At 46.8% G+C, this 26,816-nt stretch overlaps 1 protein-coding gene and 1 pseudogene across 1 annotated transcript; both read right to left on the bottom strand.

Annotated features, from left to right (window-relative positions):
• Positions 1-2,885: 2,885 nt before the first annotated feature.
• Positions 2,886-3,485, bottom strand: LOC148982087 (SCAN domain-containing protein 3 pseudogene; annotated as a pseudogene).
• LOC148982086 (SCAN domain-containing protein 3-like) lies at positions 3,482-4,750 on the bottom strand. Its single transcript, XM_089128047.1, has one exon. The coding sequence runs from the start codon at positions 4,748-4,750 to the stop codon at positions 3,482-3,484; it is 1,269 nt and encodes a 422-aa protein (XP_088984173.1).
• Positions 4,751-26,816: the final 22,066 nt, after the last annotated feature.

The following is a 26,816-nucleotide window of genomic DNA, read 5'->3' as shown; positions in this document are numbered from 1 at the left end:
AAAAATGGAGGCTCTAGACCCTTCTAGAGCTGAGATATCGAAAATCAAAATTTCAACCAGAAAAAAACCCGACAGTGTTACCCCTTACGTTTTTTTTTTTGGGTGAAAAATTAAGTATCCCCAATCTTCTCAAAACTCTGGATTCTGATAGAGGGCCATGAGACATAGACCTGAGTGCAACAATGGAGGCTCTAGACCCTTCCAGAGCTGAGATATCGAAATTAAAAATTTCGACCAGAAAAAAAAAACGACAGTGTTACCCCTTACGTTTTTTTTTTGGGCGAAAAATTTAGTATCCCCAATCTTCTCAAAACTCTGTATTCTGATAGAGGGCCATGAGACTTAAACCTGAGTGCAAAAATGGAGGCTCTAGACCCTTCTAGAGCTGAGATATCGAAAATCAAAATTTCAACCAGAAAAAAAACCGACAGTGTTACCCCTTACGTTTTTTTTTTTTTGGGTGAAAAATTAAGTATCCCCAATCTTCTCAAAACTCTGGATTCTGATAGAGGGCCATGAGACATAGACCTGAGTGCAACAATGGAGGCTCTAGACCCTTCCAGAGCTGAGATGTCGAAACTCAAAATTTCGAATAGAAAAAAAAATGACAGTGTTACCCCTTACGGGTTTTTTTTTAAGCGAAAAATTAAGTATCCCCAATCTTCTCAAAACTCTGGATTCTGATAGAGGGCCATGAGAAATAGACCTGAGTGCAACAATGGAGGCTCTAGACCCTTCCAGAGCTGAGATATCGAAAATCAAAATTTCGACCAAAAAAAAAAAAGACAGTGTTACCCCTTACGTTTTTTTTTGGGCGAAAAATTAAGTATCCCCAATCTTCTCAAAACTCTGGATTCTGATAGAGGGCCATGAGACATAGACCTGAGTGCAAAAAAGGAGGCTCTAGACCCTTCCAGAGCTGAGATATCGAAACTCAAAATTTCGACCCGAAAAAAAAAACGACAGTGGTACCCCTTTCGTTTTTTTTTTGGGCGAAAAATGAAGTTTCTCCAATCTTCTCAAAACTCTGGATTCTGATAGAGGGCCATGAGACTTAAACCTGAGTGCAAAAATGGAGGCTCTAGACCCTTCCAGAGCTGAGATATCGAAAATCAAAATTTCGACCAGAAAAAAAAACGACAGTGTTACCCCTTACGTTTTTTTTTGGGCGAAAAATTAAGTATCCCCAATCTTCTCAAAACTCTGGATTCCGATAGAGGGCCATGAGACATAGACCTGAGTGCAAAAAAGGAGGCTCTAGACCCTTCCAGAGCTGAGATATCGAAACTCAAAATTTCGACCCGAAAAAAAAAAAAACGACAGTAGTACCCCTTTCGTTTTTTTTTTTGGGCGAAAAATGAAGTTTCTCCAATCTTCTCAAAACTCTGGATTCTGATAGAGGGCCATGAGACTTAAACCTGAGTGCAAAAATGGAGGCTCTAGACCCTTCCAGAGCTGAGATATCGAAAATCAAAATTTCGACCAGAAAAAAAAACGACAGTGTTACCCCTTACGTTTTTTTTTTGGGCGAAAAATTTAGTATCCCCAATCTTCTCAAAACTCTGGATTCTGATAGAGGGCCATGAGACATAGACCTAAGTGCAACAATGGAGGCTCTAGACCCTTCCAGTGCTGAGATATCGAAACTCAAAATTTCGACCTGAAAAAAAAAAACGACAGTGTTACCCCTTACGTTTTTTTTTTTTGGGCGAAAAAGTAAGTATCCCCAATCTTCTCAAAACTCTGGATTCTGATAGAGGGCCATGAGACATAGACCTGAGTGCAACAATGGAGGCTCTAGACCCTTCCAGTGCTGAGATATCTAAACTCAAAATTTCGACACGAAAAAAAAAACGACAGTGTTACCCCTTACGTTTTTTTTTTTTGGGCGAAAAATTAAGTATCCCCAATCTTCTCAAAACTCTGGATTCTAATAGAGGGCCATGAGACTTAGACCTGAGTGCAACAATGGAGGCTCTAGACCCTTTCAGAGCTGAGATATCGAAATTCAAAAATTCGACCAGAAAAAAAAACGACAGTGTTACCCCTTACGGGTTTTTTTTGGGGATGAAAAATTAAGTATCCCCAATCTTCTCAAAACTCTAGATTCTGATAGAGGGCCATGAGACATAGACCTGAGTGCAACAATGGAGGCTCTAGACCCTTCCAGAGCTGAGATATCGAAAATCAAAATTTCGACCCGAAAAAAAAAACGACAGTGTTACCCCTTACGTTTTTTTTTTGGGCGAAAAATTAAGTATCCCCAATCTTCTCAAAACTCTGGATTCTGATAGAGGGCCATGAGACTTAGACCTGAGTGCAACAATGGAGGCTCTAGACCCTTCCAGAGCTGAGATATCAAAAATCTAAATTTTGACCCGTAAAAAAAACGACAGTGTGACCCCTTACGTTTTTTTTGGGGGGCGAAAAATTAAGAATCCCTAATCTTCTCAAAACTCTGGATTCTGATAGAGGGCCATGAGACTTAGACCTGAGTGCAACAATGGAGGCTCTAGACCAGCGGTCCCCAACCTTTTTTGCGCCAAGGACCGGTTTAATATCAGACAATATTTTCACGGACCGGCCTTTAAGGTGTGGTGGATAAATACAACTAAATAAAATGATACGACTGCCATAAAAACTGGGGCTATTTTTTAAATATAATAATACACGTGAATCCACTGTGTAGGTCTACTCGCAACTTTATTAGCAGCGTCTTTGTAACATGGTGGCAACACTATAACATGAGTAACAACCGTAACATTCTCTCTGCCACCTAACGCTCTCTGGTTGCTATGGTAACGTTTAAACATGCCTTCAAAATAAGATACAACACAAAAACAAACGTAAAGGGCATGAAAAATACATCTCACCATTACGCTGAATCAGTGGGAGCCCTGAGCCTGTTTCTCTCTAACGAGACGGTCCCATCTAGGGCTAATGGGAGACAAGGACACCCGAAGTGTATTGCTTATGTCCAGTCTACTTCGTAGTTTTGTTTTGGTTGCTGTCACTGCCGAAAACCCTGCTTCACACAGATAGGATGTCGGAAATGGCAACAAGGTTTTCAGTGCTGTTGTAGCGATTTCAGGGTATTCTGCCATGACTTTTATCCAGAACACCGGCAGAGTTGTTGTCGCAAACATACTTTTAAGGCCGCCGTCACTTGCGATCTCCAGCAGTTGATCTTCTTCTTGCACAGACATGCTGGATTCACCTGGTTTGTTTACAAATGGGTCGCAAATCCATTCCTTGGCAGTTCGTGGGTCTTTTGCGGTAGGGAAGTAGCGCTCAAACTCTTTTAAAAGCGAAGACAGGTGATCGTGCACCAGCTGGGAGAATGAAGGCTTGGGCTCAGTCTCTTTCAAAATCCCCGCAAATGTTGGAAACATGTCAAATATACCTCTGTTCACGCGCCGTCCCCACAAATCCAGTTTGGCTTTAAATGCAGCTACTTTATCTGCCAACTTGAAGACTGTTGTCATTTTCCCCTGAAGTGACAGATTGAGTTCATTGAGCAGGTTGAATATGTCGCACAAGCGAGTTTAACAACCCATTCCTCGTCACTGAAATGTGCTGCCAGCGGTGACTTTTTTTCTGAGAGAAATCTCTGCAGCGGCTCTCGTAATTCAAACACTCTGGCCAGCGATCTCCCTCGGGATAACCATCTTATTTCCGTGTATAAGAGAAGGCGTCTGTGCTCCGCGTCCATTTCCTCACAAAGCTGCTCGAACAGACGCGAGTTAAGGGCGTGTGCTTTGATGTAGTTAATAACTTTAACAACATCATTCAATACAGTGTTAAGTTCCGGTGGCATTTTTCGGCTAGCCAGCATTTCTCTGTGAATGACGCAATGCGTAGACTCACATTCTGGTGCAACCTCTTTAATCCGAGCAGTTAAACCAGACAGCCGTCCAGTCATGGCAGCAGCTCCGTCTGTGCATATGCCAACACAAAAGGACCATTTCAGTTTTCCTGATATATAGTCATCCAGCGACTTGAATAGTTCTGCGGCTGTGGTTTTGGTTGGCAATGATAGTGCACATAACATATCCTCATGCACATCCTCCTGATAAAGATATCGCACATAAACAAGTAGTATTGCCTTGTTGTCAATATCTGTAGACTCGTCAACCTGGAGTGCGTACCACGGTGATGTATTTATCCTCTCCAACAATTGTGTTTCAATGTCCTCTGCTATTTCGTCAATGCGCCGAGTGACGGTGCTAGCCGAAAGAGGCACCTGTGCGATCTTTTTAACCACATCATCTCCTAGAAGTTCACGGCAAATGTCTTTTGTGGCAGGAAGGATCAATTCTTCACCAATAGTGAATGGTTTCTTTGCCTTAGCAATACGGTTAGCCACCAAGTATGATGCTCTCAGTGCACTCGCATTTACTGATGTGGTGGCCCTCATTAATTGTTTCTGACCTTCTTGTTCAAACTTTTTTCTTTCAAAATACTCAGAAGGCTTGTCTTTTAATGCGGGGTGCTTGGTCTCCAAGTGGCGACGCAGTTTTGAAGGCTTCATCGCCTCATTAGAGAGCTGGTTGCCACATATTATGCAGAGCGGGCTCGGTGCGTGTTTATCACCTGTTGCGATAAATCCATATTTCAAGTAGGACTCCTGGTATTGTCTGTTAAATGTAGCTTTCTTTTTCTTGGAAGTCGTAGGCTCTTCTTCTGTCTCCTCACTAGCACGTTTCCCCTTCGCAAAGAAACTTTCCAGAGACGTTTGTTTTTTACTCATTTTGCTAGCTTGTGGGTTTATTTTTTTAGCGGTAAAGTATCACGTGACCGAGACAAGCGTTGCTATGCGCCAAGAGTGAGTCATAGACGGATGTAACGGAGATATTTTATTCTTTTTAAAAGGTATTATTTTTAAAAATAAAACATTGTTCAGACTCGGAAAATAAAACGGAAATAATGTTATTTATTTTTCATTTATTTAAAGTTATTTTTTTTTCTGTGCGGCCCGGTATCAAATTACCCACGGACCGGTAACGGTCCGCGGCCCGGGGGTTGGGGACCATTGCTCTAGACCATTCCAAAGCTGAGATATCGAAATTCAAAATTTCGACCAGAAAAAAAAACGACAGTGTTACCCCTTACGTTTTTTTTTTTGGGCGAAAAATGAAGTATCCCCAATCTTCTCAAAACTCTGGATTCTGATAGAGGGCCATGAGACATAGACCTGAGTGCAACAATGGAGGCTCTAGACCCTTCCAGAGCTGAGATATCGAAAATCTAAATTTCGACCAGAAAAAAAAAACGACAGTGTTACCCCTTACGTTTTTTTTGGGGGGGCGAAAAATTAAGTATCCCCAATCTTCTCAAAACTCTGGATTCTGATAGAGGGCCATGAGACATAGACCTGAGTGCAACAATGGAGGCTCTAGACCCTTCCAGAGCTGAGATATCGAAAATCAAAATTTCGACCAGAAAAAAAAAACGACAGTGTTACCCCTTACGTTTTTTTTTTTTGGGCGAAAAATTAAGTATCCCCAATCTTCTCAAAACTCTGGATTCTGATAGAGGGCCATGAGACTTAGACCTGAGTGCAACAATGGAGGCTCTAGACCCTTCCAGAGCTGAGATATCGAAACTCAAAATTTCGACCAGAAAAAAAATACGACAGTATTACCCCTTACGTTTTTTTTTTGCTCGAAAAATTAAGTATCCCCAATCTTCTCAGAACTCTGGATTCTGATAGAGGGCCATGAGACATAGACCTGAGTGCAACAATGGAGGCTCTAGACCCTTCCAGAGCTGAGATATTGAAATTCAAAATTTCGACCAGAAAAAAAAACGACAGTGTCACCCCTTACGGTTTTTTTTTTCGGGCGAAAAATGAAGTTTCTCCAATCTTCTCAAAACTCTGGATTCTGATAGAGGGCCATGAGACTTAAACCTGAGTGCAAAAATGGAGGCTCTAGACCCTTCCAGAGCTGAGATATCGAAATTCAAAATTTCGACCAGAAAAAAAAAACGACAGTGTTACCCCTTACGGGTTTTTTTTTTGGGCGAAAAATTAAGTATCCCCAAACTTCTCAAAACTCTGGATTCTGATAGAGGGCCATGAGACTTAAACCTGAGTGCAACAATGGAGGCTCTAGACCCTTCCAGAGCTGAGATATCGAAAATCAAAATTTCGACCAGAAAAAAGAACGACAGTGTTACCCCTTACGTTTTTTTGAGGGGGGCGAAAAATTAAGTATCCCCAATCTTCTCAAAACTCTGGATTCTGATAGAGGGCCATGAGACATAGACCTGAGTGCAACAATGGAGGCTCTAGACCCTTCCAGAGCTGAGATGTCGAAACTCAAAATTTCGACCCGAAAAAAAAAACCGACAGTGTTACCCCTTACGTTTTTTTTTTTGGGCGAAAAATGAAGTATCCCCAATCTTCTCAAAACTCTGGATTCTGATAGAGGGCCATGAGACATAGACCTGAGTGCAACAATGGAGGCTCTAGACCCTTCCAGAGCTGAGATATCGAAAATCTAAATTTCGACCAGAAAAAAAAACGACAGTGTTACCCCTTACGTTTTTTTTGGGGGGGCGAAAAATTAAGTGTCCCCAATCTTCTCAAAACTCTGGATTCTGATAGAGGGCCATGAGACATAGACCTGAGTGCAACAATGGAGGCTCTAGACCCTTCCAGAGCTGAGATATCGAAAATCAAAATTTCGACCAGAAAAAAAAACGACAGTGTTACCCCTTACGTTTTTTTTTTTGGGCGAAAAATTAAGTATCCCCAATCTTCTCAAAACTCTGGATTCTGATAGAGGGCCATGAGACTTAGACCTGAGTGCAACAATGGAGGCTCTAGACCCTTCCAGAGCTGAGATATCGAAACTCAAAATTTCGACCCGAAAAAAAAAAACGACAGTGTTACCCCTTACGTTTTTTTTTTGCTCGAAAAATTAAGTATCCCCAATCTTCTCAGAACTCTGGATTCTGATAGAGGGCCATGAGACATAGACCTGAGTGCAACAATGGAGGCTCTAGACCCTTCCAGAGCTGAGATATTGAAATTCAAAATTTCGACCAGAAAAAAAAACGACAGTGTCACCCCTTACGGTTTTTTTTTTCGGGCGAAAAATGAAGTTTCTCCAATCTTCTCAAAACTCTGGATTCTGATAGAGGGCCATGAGACTTAAACCTGAGTGCAAAAATGGAGGCTCTAGACCCTTCCAGAGCTGAGATATCGAAATTCAAAATTTCGACCAGAAAAAAAAAACGACAGTGTTACCCCTTACGGGTTTTTTTTTTGGGCGAAAAATTAAGTATCCCCAAACTTCTCAAAACTCTGGATTCTGATAGAGGGCCATGAGACTTAAACCTGAGTGCAACAATGGAGGCTCTAGACCCTTCCAGAGCTGAGATATCGAAAATCAAAATTTCGACCAGAAAAAAGAACGACAGTGTTACCCCTTACGTTTTTTTGAGGGGGGCGAAAAATTAAGTATCCCCAATCTTCTCAAAACTCTGGATTCTGATAGAGGGCCATGAGACATAGACCTGAGTGCAACAATGGAGGCTCTAGACCCTTCCAGAGCTGAGATGTCGAAACTCAAAATTTCGACCCGAAAAAAAAAAACGACAGTGTTACCCCTTACGTTTTTTTTTTTGGGCGAAAAATTAAGTATCCCCAATCTTCTCAAAACTCTGGATTCTGATAGAGGGCCATGAGACTTAGACTTGAGTGCAACAATGGAGGCTCTAGACCCTTCCAGAGCTGAGATATCGAAAATCAAAATTTCGACCCGAAAAAAAAAAAACGACAGTGTTACCCCTTACGTTTTTTTTTTTGGGCGAAAAATTAAGTATCCCCAATCTTCTCAAAACTCTGGATTCTGATAGAGGGCCATGAGACATAGACCTGAGTGCAAAAATGGAGGCTCTAGACCCTTCCAGAGTTGAGATATCGAAATTAAAAATTTCGACCAGAAAAAAAAAACGACAGTGTTACCCCTTACGTTTTTTTTTTTGCTCGAAAAATTAAGTATCCCCAATCTTCTCAAAACTCTGGATTCTGATAGAGGGCCATGAGACATAGACCTGAGTGCAACAATGGAGGCTCTAGACCCTTCCAGAGCTGAGATATTGAAATTCAAAATTTCGACCAGAAAAAAAAACGACAGTGTTACCCCTTACGTTTTTTTGGGGGGGGGGGCGAAAAATTAAGTATCCCCAATCTTCTCAAAACTCTGGATTCTGATAGAGGGCCATGAGACATAGACCTGAGTGCAACAATGGAGGCTCTAGACCCTTCCAGAGCTGAGATGTCGAAACTCAAAATTTCGACCCGAAAAAAAAAAACGACAGTGTTACCCCTTACGTTTTTTTTTTTGGGCGAAAAATGAAGTATCCCCAATCTTATCAAAACTCTGGATTCTGATAGAGGGCCATGAGACTTAGACTTGAGTGCAACAATGGAGGCTCTAGACCCTTCCAGAGCTGAGATATCGAAAATCAAAATTTCGACCCGAAAAAAAAAACGACAGTGTTACCCCTTACGTTTTTTTTTTTTGGGCGAAAAATTAAGTATCCCCAATCTTCTCAAAACTCTGGATTCTGATAGAGGGCCATGAGACTTAGACCTGAGTGCAACAATGGAGGCTCTAGACCCTTCCAGAGCTGAGATATCAAAAATCAAAATTTCGACCCGTAAAAAAAACGACATTGTGACCCCTTACGGTTTTTTTGGGGGGCGAAAAATTAAGAATCCCTAATCTTCTCAAAACTCTGGATTCTGATAGAGGGCCATGAGACTCAGACCTGAGTGCAACAATGGAGGCTCTAGACCCTTCCAGAGCTGAGATATCAAAATTCAAAATTCCGACCAGAAAAAAAAAACGACAGTGTTACCCCTTACGTTTTTTTTGGGCGAAAAATGAAGTATCCCCAATCTTCTCAAAACTCTGGATTCTGATAGAGGGCCATGAGACATAGACCTGAGTGCAACAATGGAGGCTCTAGACCCTTCCAGAGCTGAGATGTCGAAACTCAAAATTTCGACCCCAAAAAAAAAAACGACAGTGTTACCCCTTACGTTTTTTTTGGGGGGCGAAAAATTAAGTATCCCCAATCTTCTCAAAACTCTGGATTCTGATAGAGGGCCATGAGACTTAGACCTGAGTGCAACAATGGAGGCTCTAGACCCTTCCAGAGCTGAGAAATCGAAACTCAAAATTTCGACCCGAAAAAAAAAACGACAGTGTTACCCCTTACGTTTTTTTTTGGGGCGAAAAATTAAGTATCCCCAAACTTCTCAAAACTCTGGATTCTGATGGAGGGTCGTGAGCCTTAGACCTGAGTGCAAAAATGGAGGCTCTAGACCCTTCCAGAGTTGAGATATCGAAATTAAAAATTTCGACCAGAAAAAAAAACGACAGTGTTACCCCTTACGTTTTTTTTTTGCTCGAAAAATTAAGTATCCCCAATCTTCTCAAAACTCTGGATTCTGATAGAGGGCCATGAGACATAGACCTGAGTGCAACAATGGAGGCTCTAGACCCTTCCAGAGCTGAGATATTGAAATTCAAAATTTCGACCAGAAAAAAAAACGACATTGTTACCCCTTACGTTTTTTTTTGGGGGGGGGGGCGAAAAATTAAGTATCCCCAATCTTCTCAAAACTCTGGATTCTGATAGAGGGCCATGAGACATAGACCTGAGTGCAACAATGGAGGCTCTAGACCCTTCCAGAGCTGAGATGTCGAAACGTCTCGGTTACGTATGTAACCCTCGTTCCCTGAGTAGGGAACGGAGACGTTACGTCAGAAGTGACGGAGATTGGGGGTTTCGCATAGAAAGCCAATCCTCTTCGAGTATTAAAACACGAGCCAATGGCATGCAATGCCTTGGGGCTGAGGAAATTTGCATAGCGTACTCCGCCCTACTCCGTGAGTATAAAAGGAGGAAGTGAACGCAACCGCAGTATGTCTTCGCTGAGGAGCCAAGACTGAACTCGGCCTCTACCCAGCGATACAGCAGAAGTGGCAGGGAGACGTAACGTCTCCGTTCCCTACTCAGGGAACGAGGGTTACATACGTAACCGAGACGTTCCCTTTCGTAGTCACTTCGAGTTACGTCAGAAGTGACGGAGATTGGGGGTCTGTGCCATCACGCCATCTTCAAGCTGTCTTCCAGTGCCCTGCGAAAGACTGAACCCCCGAGCCTTACCTCTTTTTTTTTTTTTTTTTTGGGGATCCGACTTTGACACAGGATTACCAAGGTACACTGGGAAACATATCCCGAAGGGGACATGCTACCAGCTGCCTACCGAAGGGAGGACTTAAGAATACACATATGGCCACATAGGAACGCATATGGAACACTGGAGTACCAACCGCAGGTGGCTACTGATTTAAACTCCAGGGGTGGCAGATGGCTTGCCAAGGGAAGACACATGCTCAGAGAGGCTTACAGTGGATAATACACATGAGACGGTTACCATGGGGAACCGTGCGCATGGAGGCACCTAGCTAGCATCCAGAGCAACGCAGTGGTGCCGCATCGTCGGTGCTGGAGGACTCAAGACTTCAATGGAAGAACTGAGGAAATATCGCACTTATCCAGTCCGGGGATTGGAGTGGCGAGCAAGCGAAGACACCTGAGCGGATCCAGAACTGGCCGAAACGAGTACGTGAGAGGATACCGGCTCAATTCGCAGATTATAGAATCTGGCGAAGGTGTTGGGTGTCGCCCAGCCTGCAGCTCTGCAGATGTCTGTTAGCGAGGCGCCGTGCGCTAAAGCCCAAGAGGAGGCTACACTCCGAGTGGAATGGGCCGTCACACCAAGGGGGCACGGAAGGCCTTGCTGCTGGTAAGACAAAGCAATGGCATCCACTATCCAGTGGGACAGCCGTTGCTTTGAGAGAGCCCTTCCCTTCTGGCTCCCCCCATGACAGACAAAGAGCTGGTCTGAGGTCCTGAAACACTGCGTTCTGTCGACATAGGTGCGGAGAGCACGTACCGGACAGAGCAGTGCCAAGGCTGGGTCTGCCTCCTCCAGGGGCAGCGCTTGCAGGTTCACCACCAGGTCCCGGAGGGGAGTGGTAGGAACCTTGGGCATATATCCAGGCCGGGGTCTCAGGAATACGTGAGAGTAAGCCGGCCCGAACTCCAGGCACACTTCGTCAACAGAGAGTGCGTGCAGGTCCCTTACTCTCCTGATGGATACCAATGCAATCAGGAGTGCTGTCACATAGGACAGGGCAAAAACTCTACCGACTGCAAAGGCTCCAGGGGAGGCCTCTGCAGAGCACCCAGGTCTACTGAGAGGTCCCCAGAGGGCAGGAGGGGAGGGAGGCGGATTTAGCCCCCTCACTCCCCTCAGGAACCTGATGACCAGGTCATGCTTCCCATAGACTTACCTTTCACTGCATCATGAGACGCGGCAATGGCCGCGACATAAATCCAAAGGGTGGAGGGCGACAGCCTGCGCTCCAACCCCTCTTGCAGGAAGGAAGCATGACTCCGATCGAACATCTCCGGGGGTCTTCTCAGCGAGAAGAACACCAATTGACGAAGAGGTTTCACTTCAACGCATAAAGGTGTCACGTGGACGACGCTCTTGCGGAAGTGATGGTTGCCGCCACCGCAGGTGGCAGCGAACTCAAACCTGCCTCGTCCCGTCCTGGAGCCACACGTGCAGCCTCCAAGATCGGGACGAGGGTGCCACAGAGTGCCCCGTCTCTGAGAGAGTAGGTCCGGTCTCAGAGGAATAGGCCAAGGAGGTGCTGTCGCGAGGAGCAAGAGTTCGGAGAACCACGTCTTGGTGGGCCAGTAGGGGGCTACCAGCAAGACCTGCTCCTCGTCCTCCTTGATCTTGCACAACACCCGTGCAAGGAGGCTCACTGGGGGAACGCACACTTGCGTGGGCCCCGTGGCCAGCTGTGCGCCAGCGCATCCGAGCCGATAGAGCCGCGGGTCAGAGAATAACTGGGCGCAGTGGGACGAGTCCCGAGAGGCGAACAGGTCTAACTGTGCCTCCCCGAACTGGTCCCAAATCAGCTGGACCGACTGGGGATGGAGTCGCCATTCGCCGGAGATGGGACGGGCCCGGGACAGCTCGCGGCTGCCCGGTTCCGGTCTCCAGGAATGTAACTGCACGAAGGGACCTCAGGTGCTTCTGACTCCATATCAAGAGGTGGCGGGCGAGCTGCGACAACCGGCGCGAGCGTAGACCCCCCCTGGTGGTTGATGTACGCTACTGCCGTAGTGTTGTCTGAGCGGACAAGCACATGCTGGCCCTAGAGCACGCTCGGAAGCGGTGCCGGGCGAGCCGTACTGCCAACAGCTCGAGGCAATTGATGTGCATGAGGCGCTGGGCTCCTGTCCAGGAACCGGCGGCTGCATGCCCATTGCACATGGCACCCCAACCCGTGGTAGACGCATCCGTGGAGACAACGAGATGCCTGGAAACTCGCTGAATAGGGACCCAGTCCGTAAAAAGCTGAGGTTCGACCACGGGAAGAAGGATCGGCGGCACGTCGGAGTACTGGAACTCGGAGCGAGCCGCGATGCCATGCCCACCTCGGGACTCGATCGCGAAGCCACAGCTGAAGCGGTCTCATATGAAGCAAACCGAGCGGCGTTGCCGCGGCCGCGGATGCCATATGCCCCAGGAGCCTCTGAAATAGTTTCAGTGGAACCGCACTCTTGCCCTCGAACTGTCGAAGACAAGCCAGCAGTGAGTGCGCGCGCTCGTTCGTGAGCTGCGCGGACATGGCGACCGAGTCTATCTCCATGCCGAGAAAAGAGATCCTCTGCACGGGGCAAAGTTTGCTCTTTTCCCGGTTGACCCGAAGGCCCAGACGGGCTAGGTGCCGTAGCACCAGGTCTCTGTGTTCGCAAACCTGAGCTCGAGAGTGTGCTAGTAACAGCCAGTCGTCGAGATAGTTCAGGATGCGAACCCCGTGTTCGCGAAGGGGAACAAGGGCTGCCTCGACGATCTTCGTGAAGACGCGAGGGGACAGAGCTAACCCGAATGGGAGAACGGCGTACTGGTATGCCTGGCCCTCGAAGGCAAACCGAAGAAACGGTCTGTGTCGAGGGAGAATGGAGACATGGAAGTACGCGTCCTTCAGGTCGATCGCTGCAAACCAATCCTGATACCGAACACATTCGAAAATGCGTTTGGCCGTGAGCATTTTGAACGGTAGTCGATGGAGAGAACGGTTCAAAATGCGCAGGTCCAGGATCGGTCGTAACCCACCGGTCTTTCTTGGGGACAATGAAGTAGGGGCTGTAAAGCCCGGACCTCACCTCGGCTGGAGGGACCGTCTCGATTGCACCCTTCGCCAGCAGGGTCGCAATCTCCGCTCTCAAGACTGGGGCATTGCCACCAACCATCGTGGAGCGAACTCCCCTGAAGCGGGGAAGAGACCGCGCGAACTGAATCGCGTAGCCGAATCCGATCGTTCTGATGACCCAGCGGGAACCCCGGGAAGCGCTAGCCAGGCTTCCAGGAAGTGAGCCAACGGGGTCATGCGAACCACAGACGTCCCCCCGGAGGGGCAGCGAGGCGGGTCGACCGGCATGCGTGCAGGAGTTACCCCGTCCGGATGCACCGTCGAAACCCGCTCCCCGACAGAAGAGACCAGGGAAGGCAGAGCGTTCCACGGGGGTCTGTTCTGCCGGGGGTCTGGCGACAGAGGGGGAAGGGATTGGCGTAACCCGGGGACGACACACGCACCCTTCCGCGCCCTCCGAGACAGAGAGGAATGAACGGGGCGACGCACTGGACGTCGTGCGCGCTCATTCCAGTCTGTGTGCTCAATGACAGTGTCAGCTTTTCCTCAACCAGCTCAGGGAGCTAGCTAGAACAAAAGATTCTCCACCGGCCCTCCACCGGGGAAGGAGGGGCCCTGCCACCGCCTCCTGAGAAAAACCATGACACTATCACTGAGCGGCCCGCCTCAGGAACATCGCTTCGCCTGGCGTCTAGCGGGGCACGCGGCCTGAGGGGGGGCTCTTTTCTTGGGACGCTTACCTGTGGCCTCCTCCGCGATGCGAACCGGCTGAAGGCTGCTGCTGGGGCCGCGTGGGAGGGAAGGGAGCCGCAGGGGGGCGTCCTCGGCGGCGAGCTGGCGGAGGCGTCCGAGCCGACGGCTGGTTGGAGGCAGCAGCTGGCCGTCGGGGCAGAGAAACCGCCTTCGTCTGCTCCTAGGCGGTCGAGAAGTGCTGGGCAAAGTCCTGGACCGCACCGCCGAACATTATGATGCTCCTGGACCACAGCGGTGGGCATCACCTGACCAAGGGAGCGAGCGACCGCCTCCGTGACCCGTTTAAGGACAAGGTAGGCGACAGGCTCGCAGCTCGCTTGGTCCGTCACCTCCTCGTGCACATTCCTGAGCAGCTAGCTTTGTAGGTGCTCATCATATGCAGGGCGGAGGCTGCCTGTCCCGCCGCTCTACAGAATCGCGCCGCCATAGACGACGAGAACCCATAGGCTTTGGAGGGGCATCTGAGAGCAACCGCCGGATGACCGGGGGAGCCCCAGCGTACCCACAGACAGCCGCATCGCCGAGGGGAGGAAGGGCGGGGAACTAAGCACGCTTTTTTATTTTTATTTTTTTTTTTTATTTATTTATTTATTTTTTAGTGCGTGTCAGTTCCGCATGCAACTCGGGGAAAAAAGGAAATTGGGGTTGGCCGTGGCCGTAAGGCGGCAGCGTTACCCAAAAACCAATTATTCAGCCGCGAGAGATCGGGGAGGGGCGGAGTTCCACCCCCACCCGATGCTCACGGACGCCCGAGATAGCACGGCCATCATCGCGGGATCAGACACGGCGGCGCTGACGCTCCCGAGGGAGGCAACGCGGCCGCATCCTCACTTCCCGAGGAGTCAAGCCCGCCTAGTGATGCTGTGATCGACATCGCATCATCATCTGGAGCGCTGCCCGAAGCAGCCGGTGCCACCGAAGAAGCAACCGACTGAATCGAACTAACGCTCGCTGGCTCTCGCACTGAGGCGGGAGGTGTGGCCCGAGGAATCGTCGGGGCTTATCCCACACCATCACCGTAAATCACCAGGTCCCCGGGTCGACGGGCCCCCTATGGAGGAAACCGATCGAGCGGGGGGGACCGGGACTCTCACTCAAGTGAGATCATTGAGTCTCGACCTCAGTGTAGAGATGGTCATGTTCCCACAGAAGGAAAATGAGTCATCCACGAACGCTGCTGCTGCATGCTGAAATGCCCAGGCATACAAAGCAGCGATCGTGACCATCAGATGACGACAGAAATCAATCACACCCAGAAGAGCACGGGCGAACCGTCTTTAAAAAGACGTGCGCGTGCAGCTCTTTCAATGAGAGGAGGAAATTCACTCTTTCAGCGCTGAAGCGACCAGGGAGAAGCGCAAAGTCTGGCAGACCACTGCTCAGAACGCAGGCGATGCAGAATCTCGCTGGGTACCGCCGTCACACCAACACTGAAGAGGACGCTCGTCTCGAAGAGTCTTGAACAGTGCTTTCAGGAGTGAAGAGGTTCTCTTGGCTCCGAAGCGAAAACATACTGCGGTTGCGTTCACTTCCTCCTTTTATACTCACGGAGTAGGGCGGAGTACGCTATGCAAATTTCCTCAGCCCCAAGGCATTGCATGCCATTGGCTCGTGTTTTAATACTCGAAGAGGATTGGCTTTCTATGCGAAACCCCCAATCTCCGTCACTTCTGACGTAACTCGAAGTGACTACGAAAGGGAACTCAAAATTTCGACCCGAAAAAAAAAACGACAGTGTTACCCCTTACGTTTTTTTTTGGGGCGAAAAATTAAGTATCCCCAATCTTCTCAAAACTCTGGATTCTGATAGAGGGCCATGAGACTTAGACTTGAGTGCAACAATGGAGGCTCTAGACCCTTCCAGAGCTGAGATATCGAAAATCAAAATTTCGACCCGAAAAAAAACGACAGTGTTACCCCTTACGTTTTTTTTTTTTGGGCGAAAAATGAAGTATCCCCAATCTTCTCAAAACTCTGGATTCTGATAGAGGGCCATGAGACTTAGACCTGAGTGCAACAATGGAGGCTCTAGACCCTTCCAGAGCTGAGATATCAAAAATCAAAATTTCGACCCGTAAAAAAAACGACAGTGTGACCCCTTACGGTTTTTTTGGGGAGCGAAAAATTAAGAATCCCTAATCTTCTCAAAACTCTGGATTCTGATAGAGGGCCATGAGACTCAGACCTGAGTGCAACAACGGAGGCTCTAGACCCTTCCAGAGCTGAGATATCGAAATTCAAAATTCCGACCAGAAAAAAAAACGACAGTGTTACCCCTTACGTTTTTTTTTGGGCGAAAAATGAAGTATCCCCAATCTTCTCAAAACTCTGGATTCTGATAGAGGGCCATGAGACATAGACCTGAGTGCAACAATGGAGGCTCTAGACCCTTCCAGAGCTGAGATGTCGAAACTCAAAATTTCGACCCAAAAAAAAAAACGACAGTGTTACCCCTTACGTTTTTTTTTGGGGTGAAAAATTAAGTATCCCCAATCTTCTCAAAACTCTGGATTCTGATAGAGGGCCATGAGACTTAGACCTGAGTGCAACAATGGAGGCTCTAGACCCTTCCAGAGCTGAGATATCGAAACTCAAAATTTCGACCCGAAAAAAAAACGACAGTGTTACCCCTTACGTTTTTTTTTGGGGGGCGAAAAATTAAGTATCCCCAAACTTCTCAAAACTCTGGATTCTGATAGAGGGCCGTGAGCCTTAGACCTGAGTGCAAAAATGGAGGCTCTAGACCCTTCCAGAGTTGAGATATCGAAATTAAAAATTTCGACCGGAAAAAAAAAACGACAGTGTTACCCCTTACGTTTTTTTTTTGCTCGAAAAATTAAGTATCCCCAATCTTCTCAAAACTCTGGATTCTGATAGAGGGCCATGAGACATAGACCTGAGTGCAACAATGGAGGCTCCAGACCCTTCCAGAGCTGAGATATTGAAATTCAAAATTTCGACCAGAAAAAAAAAACGACAGTGTTACCCCTTACGTTTTTTTTTTTTCGGGCGAAAAATGAAGTTTCTCCAATCTTCTCAAAACTCTGGATTCTGATAGAGGGCCATGAGACTTAAACCTGAGTGCAAAAATGGAGGCTCTAGACCCTTCCAGAGCTGAGATATCGAAATTCAAAATTTCGACCAGAAAAAAAAAACGACAGTGTTACCCCTTATGTTTTTTTTTTGGGCGAAAAATGAAGTATCCCCAATCTTCTCAAAACTCTGGATTCTGATAGAGGGCCATGAGACATAGACCTGAGTGCAACAATGGAGGCTCTAGACCCTTCCAGAGCTGAGATGTCGAAACTCAAAATTTCGACCCGAAAAAAAAAACGACAGTGTTACCCCTTACGTTTTTTTTTTTTGGGCGAAAAATTAAGTATCCCCAATCTTCTCAAAACTCTGGATTCTGATAGAGGGCCATGAGACTTAGACTTGAGTGCAACAATGGAGGCTCTAGACCCTTCCAGAGCTGAGATATCGAAAATCAAAATTTCGACCCGAAAAAAAAAACGACAGTGTTACCCCTTACGTTTTTTTGGGGGGGCGAAAAATTAAGTATCCCCAATCTTCTCAAAACTCTGGATTCTGATAGAGGGCCATGAGACTTAGACCTGAGTGCAACAATGGAGGCTCTAGACCCTTCCAGAGCTGAGATATCAAAAATCAAAATTTCGACCCGTAAAAAAAACGACAGTGTGACCCCTTACGGTTTTTTTGGGGAGCGAAAAATTAAGAATCCCTAATCTTCTCAAAACTCTGGATTCTGATAGAGGGCCATGAGACTCAGACCTGAGTGCAACAATGGAGGCTCTAGACCCTTCCAGAGCTGAGATATCGAAATTCAAAATTCCGACCAGAAAAAAAAAACGACAGTGTTACCCCTTACGTTTTTTTTTGGGCGAAAAATGAAGTATCCCCAATCTTCTCAAAACTCTGGATTCTGATAGAGGGCCATGAGACATAGACCTGAGTGCAACAATGGAGGCTCTAGACCCTTCCAGAGCTGAGATGTCGAAACTCAAAATTTCGACCCAAAAAAAAAAACGACAGTGTTACCCCTTACGTTTTTTTTTTGGGGTGAAAAATTAAGTATCCCCAATCTTCTCAAAACTCTGGATTCTGATAGAGGGCCATGAGACTTAGACCTGAGTGCAACAATGGAGGCTCTAGACCCTTCCAGAGCTGAGATATCGAAACTCAAAATTTCGACCCGAAAAAAAAACGACAGTGTTACCCCTTACGTTTTTTTTTTTGGGGCGAAAAATTAAGTATCCCCAAACTTCTCAAAACTCTGGATTCTGATAGAGGGCCGTGAGCCTTAGACCTGAGTGCAAAAATGGAGGCTCTAGACCCTTCCAGAGTTGAGATATCGAAATTAAAAATTTCGACCGGAAAAAAAAAAACGACAGTGTTACCCCTTACGTTTTTTTTTTTGCTCGAAAAATTAAGTATCCCCAATCTTCTCAAAACTCTGGATTCTGATAGAGGGCCATGAGACATAGACCTGAGTGCAACAATGGAGGCTCTAGACCCTTCCAGAGCTGAGATATTGAAATTCAAAATTTCAACCAGAAAAAAAAACGACAGTGTTACCCCTTACGTTTTTTTTTTTTCGGGCGAAAAATGAAGTTTCTCCAATCTTCTCAAAACTCTGGATTCTGATAGAGGGCCATGAGACTTAAACCTGAGTGCAAAAATGGAGGCTCTAGACCCTTCCAGAGCTGAGATATCGAAATTCAAAATTTCGACCAGAAAAAAAAAACGCCAGTGTTACCCCTTATGTTTTTTTTTGGGCGAAAAATGAAGTATCCCCAATCTTCTCAAAACTCTGGATTCTGATAGAGGGCCATGAGACTTAGACCTGAGTGCAACAATGGAGGCTCTAGACCCTTCCAGAGCTGAGATATCGAAACTAAAAATTTCGACCCGAAAAAAAAACGACAGTGTTACCCCTTACGGTTTTTTTTTGGGTGAAAAATTAAGTATCCCCAAACTTCTCAAAACTCTGGATTCTGATAGAGGGCCGTGAGCCTTAGACCTGAGTGCAAAAATGGAGGCTCTAGACCCTTCCAGAGCTGAGATATCGAAATTAAAAATTTCGACCAGAAAAAAAACCCCGACAGTGTTACCCCTTACGTTTTTTTTTTGGGGGGCGAAAAATTAAGTATCCCCAATCTTCTCAAAACTCTGGATTCTGATAGAGGGCCATGAGACTTAGACCTGAGTGCAACAATGGAGGCTCTAGACCCTTCCAGAGCTGAGATATCAAAAATCAAAATCTCGACCCGTAAAAAAAATGACAGTGTTACCCCTTACGTTTTTTTTTTGGGCGAAAAATTAAGTATCCCCAAACTTCTCAAAACTCTGGATTCTGATAGAGGGCCGTGAGCCTTAGACCTGAGTGCAAAAATGGAGGCTCTAGACCCTTCCAGAGCTGAGATATCGAAATTAAAAATTTCGACCAGAAAAAAAAAAACGACAGTGTTACCCCTTACGTTTTTTTTTTTGGGCGAAAAATGAAGTATCCCCAATCTTCTCAAAACTCTGGATTCTGATAGAGGGCCATGAGACATAGACCTGAGTGCAACAATGGAGGCTCTAGACCCTTCCAGAGCTGAGATGTCGAAACTCAAAATTTCGACCCGAAAAAAAAAAAAAGACAAATTTACCCCTTACGTTTTTTTTTTTTGGGCGAAAAATTAAGTATCCCCAATCTTCTCAAAACTCTGGATTCTGATAGAGGGCCATGAGACTTAGACCTGAGTGCAACAATGGAGGCTCTAGACCCTTCCTGAGCTGAGATATCGAAACTAAAAATTTCGACCCGAAAAAAAAAAACGACAGTGTTACCCCTTACGTTTTTTTTTGGGCGAAAAATTAAGTATCCCCAAACTTCTCAAAACTCTGGATTCTGATAGAGGGCCGTGAGCCTTAGACCTGAGTGCAAAAATGGAGGCTCTAGACCCTTCCAGAGCTGAGATATCGAAATTAAAAATTTCGACCAGAAAAAAAAAACGACAGTGTTACCCCTTACGTTTTTTTTTTTGGGCGAAAAATTAAGTATCCCCAATCTTCTCAAAACTCTGGATTCTGATAGAGGGCCATGAGACTTAAACCTGAGTGCAACAATGGAGGCTCTAGACCCTTCCAGAGCTGAGATATCGAAATTCAAAATTTCGACCAGAAAAAAAAAACGACAGTGTTACCCCTTACGTTTTTTTGGGGGGGGGCGAAAAATTAAGTATCCCCAATCTTCTCAAAACTCTGGATTCTGATAGAGGGCCATGAGACATAGACCTGAGTGCAACAATGGAGGCTCTAGACCCTTCCAGAGCTGAGATGTCGAAACTCAAAATTTCGACCCGAAAAAAAAATGACAGTGTTACCCCTTACGTTTTTTTTTTTTTTGGGCGAAAAATTAAGTATCCCCAATCTTCTCAAAACTCTGGATTCTGATAGAGGGCCATGAGACTTAGACCTGAGTGCAACAATGGAGGCTCTAGACCCTTCCAGAGCTGAGATATCAAAAATCAAAATTTCGACCCGTAAAAAAAACGACAGTGTGACCCCTTACGTTTTTTTTTGGGGGGCAAAAAATTAAGAATCCCCAATCTTCTCAAAACTCTGGATTCTGATAGAGGGCCATGAGACATAGACCTGAGTGCAACAATGGAGGCTCTAGACCCTTCCAGAGCTGAGATATCGAAACTCAAAATTTCGACCCGAAAAAAACAACAACAGTGTTACCCCTTACGGTTTTTTTTGGGGCGAAAAATTAAGTATCCCCAAACTTCTCAAAACTCTGGATTCTGATAGAGGGCCGTGAGCCTTAGACCTGAGTGCAAAAATGGAGGCTCTAGACCCTTCCAGAGCTAAGATATCGAAATTAGGAAGTACTATGATGTTCTGACTCCTGTTGTCTACGGCATCTGGCAGCTTCTCCTGGATAGGAATTCGGTCAGCTCACTGAAATGCGAGAACAGGCCCATGACGCGCTTTACGTCAATAACAGGACAAATACATACAAAGAGCCATAACTACTTGTATAGGTAGTTTATTTAAGTTCAAACCTATTTGACAACATATTACCACAAAAATAAGTAAATCAACAGACCACAGAGCAGACCTCGCTCGCTCGCTCGCACTCACTCTTTTTCTCTCGTGTTCCCTCATCACTCTCTGCATAACGGTTTAAACAAACAACAACAATAAATAAATGTTGTGTGCTGATCAAGAGTTTTGTGCAAGCAATTTAAGGTCGCGACGCTTGTCCCATAACGTTAGCTGGCTTCATTCGGTGATTGAAATAAATATTATTAACATTAATTCAAGTTTTGCAGTATAGAGAAACGATATTGAACGCTCCGAGCGAGCTTGTAACTTTTTCTTGGCATGAAACAGTAAATAACCAAACCAGTGGAAGCCTGCAGTGCATGAAACTGTTGTAACTAACTTAATCAAACCTATCATGCAATAACTAAGTTATACCCAGTCTATGGTTATACCAGGCAACAGCGCGCCGCGCCCAGTCGGAAAGCAGACAGCCGCGCTACCGCGGGGGTGTTTTTCCCCATTCGAATATTCATTTTCAGTTTTTAAAACTTTTTGAATATATATTCGAATTTAGAATATTCTTTGACAGCCCTAAATGAGATTCGAGCTAGCTAGCCAATCCATCCAAACAGTGAAAGAACCATATTGACGTTAACGTTACTTCAGGCAGATTAAAATAGCATCAATTTGTGAAGAACAAGGTTGCAAATGTTAGCAATTACCAGTAACGTTACGGACCCGATTTCAATGGACTGATGGAAGAATAAATGTTATCTAATCAAAGCAGACGAAACCGTCACCATCCACTCAGATAACAAGAACTAATAACGTTTTATTTACGCTATAAAAATACATGTGTAACGGTAACAGTAAATTACATAACGTGAAGATAACTTACCTTCGTCCCAGAATTGCTTCTTTTCCGTCTTCTTGAATGACGGCTTACTCCCAGAATGTCCGCCTAAAAATTCAAAAATCAGGCCGCGAAGATCCCATGATGCAACGCGGTGGCTGTAAAACCATTGTAAAACTCCGTGAATACAGTGAAATTACAATAATAATACAGGACTGTCCATTAATTTCCCATGGTGCATTGCCTTTTATAGGTAAAACGCAAATACAATACATTGTTGTAAAATTTCCTGTAAAAATTACATCAATTGCTAACAGTGTGGTATTATTAAGCCGGAAGAGAGATCAGCGCTGCTGTTTCTCTTGAGCTGCGCCAGAGCGATCTCACGCCACAGCGCCAAAACGTTATTTATGTTTTTGAATTTCTAAAAAAAAAATGGACGTAATTTGAAAATTGAGACTTTGTTTCATATCAATAGTAACAAAGGACAAATATTATTGCGATTTTTTGGATGTGCGCAGCCGCGATACAATGTCCCATTCATTCCAATAAATCAGGATGACTAATCGATTCTTGAGATTTAAGAATCGATATCGGTTCGTAAAAATGAGAATCGGTTAATATCGAGAAATCGATATTTATTACCCAGCCCTAATATCTATACTTTCAAATCCCTCTCGATGTGAGCAGGACCAGTCACATTCAAAGTACAGTATATTTGCAATACGAAAGAAAAAGACTCAATGTTGTAAAGTAGTTGTTTACATAAAATGTACCCCACTTTAAAATATACTTAAAAGGTTCAAGTGGTCAATTTAGTTCCAAGAAGTGTTCAAATAGTACACTTACAAGCGTAGTCCATAGATTTTAGTATATTAGTTACTACCTGATTTTAGGTTGATTCTTTAGTAATTTCCACCAAAGAATTCAATCACCTTCAAGAACATCTTGGATTTTTTACATCTCTTGCAGCACACCCAATTCAAGTGGCATTAAACGCATGTAAAGTGTTGTTAATAGATCCAAAGAGGCACATATATTTAAAGCCTGCAGTTCCCGACGCTAGGAAGATGTTGCATTAGGAAACACAATGGCAAAGCTATCGTTTGGTTTTCAGGTGTTCAATCGTCTTCCAGCAACCGAATTGCAGGTTTAATCACCATTGAACGTAGGAACTTTGATTAAGTGATGTATTTGCCTCGACTGAATGTTCACGTGGGATCACACATCGTAGCACAATCAGAGTTTTCCTATTTCGAGTGGCATTTTATAGCACTTTTCCTATTAGAAAGAAACTTTAACTCTTCCGAGTTGAATGGAAACTAGAATTAATGATGCAGTTATCACAACTGCAGTAACATTTCTCTGGAAATGGTAAGCCAATTCGTGCTATTGCCAAGAAGGGCCGGCGTTAGAATAAACTGTCTTCTACGGCACGTTTTCCCTTCAAAGTCGCTTGTCATGGCCGAGTAAAAGAAGAATAAAGAGAATCTAGCTAAACAAATTATATTAAATCAAAATTTTTTATAGCTTTTGACCTAATTAAAACACATTCTGTGAAATAAGAACTCTATCGCCCCCTTAAGTTCTAAGGTTTGTTACCACAACACAAGAACAGGTTTAGTCTGTTTGCCAAAATTTGGAAAATATTGGCCATGCATGTTTCTGGTCTAATACATCACACACTCAACCACTCACAGAAATAATGCTGGGTTATTTATCAACCCAAATGAGGTGTTGAGACCGAGTTTGGAATGAAAATCTCAATGGTGCCAAATAGATATAGCTTCAGGTCGGATATCTCCAAAAGGGAGTGGACCACTGTGTATGGTGGTGATTGTCTCTTAGTTAAATACTTTAGCACATGCAGGTGCATTATAACTAGCTTGGAAATAGGAATCATTTGTACTGTAAATAATTAATACATGTATTACTAAAACAGTCTCATCCCAAAAAGTCATATAACTGACGTTTTGGGACGTATTTTGACCATACGTCAATATCCGCCTTTTTAGGGCCCCCTTAAACGTCGGTAGATGGCGATCCCGGACCGTCATACAACTGACGCTTTACCTTTAACGTCAGTTAGGTGACGGGTTAGGTTTAGGGTTAGGTTTAGGTCTGGGGTAGAGTTAGGATCCCATATTCTCATCTACCGACCTTTAAGGGGGCCCTAAAAAGGCGAATATTGACGTATGGTCAAAATACGTCCCAAAACGTCAGTTATATGACGTCTTGGGATGAGACCGGGTTGGTATTACATCATATATTTCTGTCACATGTTGGTCCTGTCTTGTATTGCACATGGGTGTTGTTATGTTGTGCCATGTGTTTCTGTGATTGTTTGATCCTTCCCACTCGTTACCTGATTAGTGTTTAGTTGTTCCACCTGTTCCCCTCTGGATTTGTTCCCTTTTTAAGTCTCCTCATGTTTGCAGTCTTGGTCGGTTCGTTGTCATTGTCAGATGTTTCTCTGTTCCTGGTTGGCGTTCCCTGTATTCTTGACCCAGTGTTTGTTTCATGTTCATTTATTCTGTTTTCCCCCCTCGTGGGTTTTTGTTTTTGTACCCATTTTTCATTGTAAATAAACCTTCCTTGTTTTGCACTTGAGTTCTCCTTTTCGTAAGCGCGAACGTGACAGAACGAACCGACCATTTTTGAACTCAGCAGCAAGAAGGTTTTTTTTTTTTTTTTTTTTTTTTTTTCTGAAGAAGCATGAATGACATGTATATGGACGACGATGATCTGGGTTGCCCGGACTACGTCATCTCCACATTTGGAGCAACCCAGTTCCGTCCTATCGGCGGGGATGGAAGGACTCGGCCCAGTAAGGAATCCGGAGGAATGAACATCTTCCAAGCGTTCGCTTTTATGGCTCAACAAAGGGAGGAGTCGGAGCGGTTGGCCAGAATTTCGGAGACCTGTGGAGGTCGCAGGAGAGGAGGAGCCAAGGGTAAGCTCCGGAACCACTCTCCATCCTGGCCTCCTGACAATCCTGTACCAGTGGAGAGCAGTTCAGATCCGGCTTCTCACCGTCATGGACGGAGGAGAAGAAATCCATCTGCCCAGCGAAGGACTGCTAACGTCCCGTCTGCCCAGCGAAGGACTGCTCGCATCCCATCTGCCCAGCGAGAGACCGCTCATGTCTCGTCTGTCCAGCGAGAGACCGCTCATGTCCCGTCTGCACAGCGAGAGACTATTCACGTCCCATCTACCCAGCGAAGGACTATTCGCGTCCCGTCTGTCCAGCGAGAGACTGCTCATGTCCCGTCTGCCCAGCGAAGGACTATCCACTTCACGTCTGGCGGGACTGTCCCTGAGCCGGTGCCTGTCCCTGAGCCGGTGCCTGTCCCTGAGCCGGTGCCTGTCCCTGAGCCGGAGCCTGTCCCTGAGCCGGAGCCTTTCCCTGAGCCGGAGCCTTTCCCTGAGCCGGAGCCTTTCCCTGAGCCGGAGCCTTTCCCTGAGCCGGAGCCTTTCCCTGAGCCGGTGCGAGAGACTGTTCCTGAGCCGGTGCCTGTCCCTGAGCCGGTGCCTGTCCCTGAGCCGGTGCCTGTCCCTGAGCCGGTGCGAGAGACTGTTCCTGAGCCGGTGCCTGTCCCTGAGCCGGTGCCTGTCCCTGAGCCGGTGCCTGTCCCTGAGCCGGAGCCTGTCCCTGAGCCGGAGCCTGTCCCTGAGCCGGAGCCTGTCCCTGAGCCGGAGCCTTTCCCTGAGCCGGAGCCTTTCCCTGAGCTGGAGCCTTTCCCTGAGCCGGAGCCTTTCCCTGAGCCGGTGCGAGAGACTGTTCCTGAGCCGGTGCCTGTCCCTGAGCCGGTGCCTGTCCCTGAGCCGGTGCCTGTCCCTGAGCCGGTGCGAGAGACTGTTCCTGAGCCGGTGCCTGTCCCTGAGCCGGTGCCTGTCCCTGAGCCGGAGCCTGTCCCTGAGCCGGAGCCTGTCCCCTAGCCGGAGCCTGTCCCTGAGCCGGAGCCTTTCCCTGAGCCGGAGCCTTTCCCTGAGCCGGAGCCTTTCCCTGAGCCGGTGCGAGAGACTGTTCCTGAGCCGGTGCCTGTCCCTGAGCCGGTGCCTGTCCCTGAGCCGGTGCCTGTCCCTGTCCCTGAGCTGGAGCTCATGTTGGTTCAGGACCCAGCGTTTTTGTCTGTGTTTGTGTCTGTTCTTGTGACTGTGTCTGTTTTAGTGTCAGTTCCTGAGCCGGCGCCTGTTCCCGAGCCGGAGGCAGAGCCAGTGCCTGAGCCGGTGCCTGTCCCTGAGCCAGCACCTGTTCCCGAGCTGGAGGCAGAGCCAGCGCCGGTTCCTGAGCCGGAAGCAGAACCAATGCCTGTTCCTGAGCCGGAGACAGAGCCAGTGCCTGTTCCTGCGCCGGAGGCAGAGCCAGTGCCTGTTCCTGAGCCGGAGCCGGTGTCTGTGCCCTGGCCGCCCGAGGGGTCTTCACCGCCCTGGCCACCCGAAAGATCTGCTCTGCCTTGGCCGCCCGAGGGGTCTTCACCACCTTGGCCACCTGAGGGGTCTTCACCGCCTTGGCCACCCGAAAGGTCTGCTCTGCCCTGGCCACCCGAGGGGTCTTCACCGCCTTGGCCGCCCGAGGGGTCTTCACCGCCCTGGCCACCCGAAAGATCTGCTCTGCCCTGGCCGCCCGAGGGGTCTTCACCGCCCTGGCCACCCGAAAGATCTGCTCTGCCCTGGCCACCTGAGGGGTCTTCACCGCCCTGGCCGCCCGAAAGATCTGCTCTGCCCTGGCCGCCCGAAGGGTCTTCACCACCCTGGCCGCCCGAGGGGTCTTCACCGCCCTGGCCACCCGAAAGATCTGCTCTGCCCTGGCCACCTGAGGGGTCTTCACCGCCCTGGCCGCCCGAAAGATCTGCTCTGCCCTGGCCGCCCGAGGGGTCTTCACCGCC

The sequence above is a fragment of the Pimephales promelas genome, chromosome 3, assembly GCF_988280905.1.
Source record: "Pimephales promelas chromosome 3, fPimPro1.hap1.1, whole genome shotgun sequence".
Lineage (NCBI taxonomy): Eukaryota > Metazoa > Chordata > Actinopteri > Cypriniformes > Leuciscidae > Pimephales > Pimephales promelas.
The sequence above is the reverse complement of the archived record's forward strand: the minus strand, read 5'-3'. Positions and strand labels throughout refer to the sequence as shown.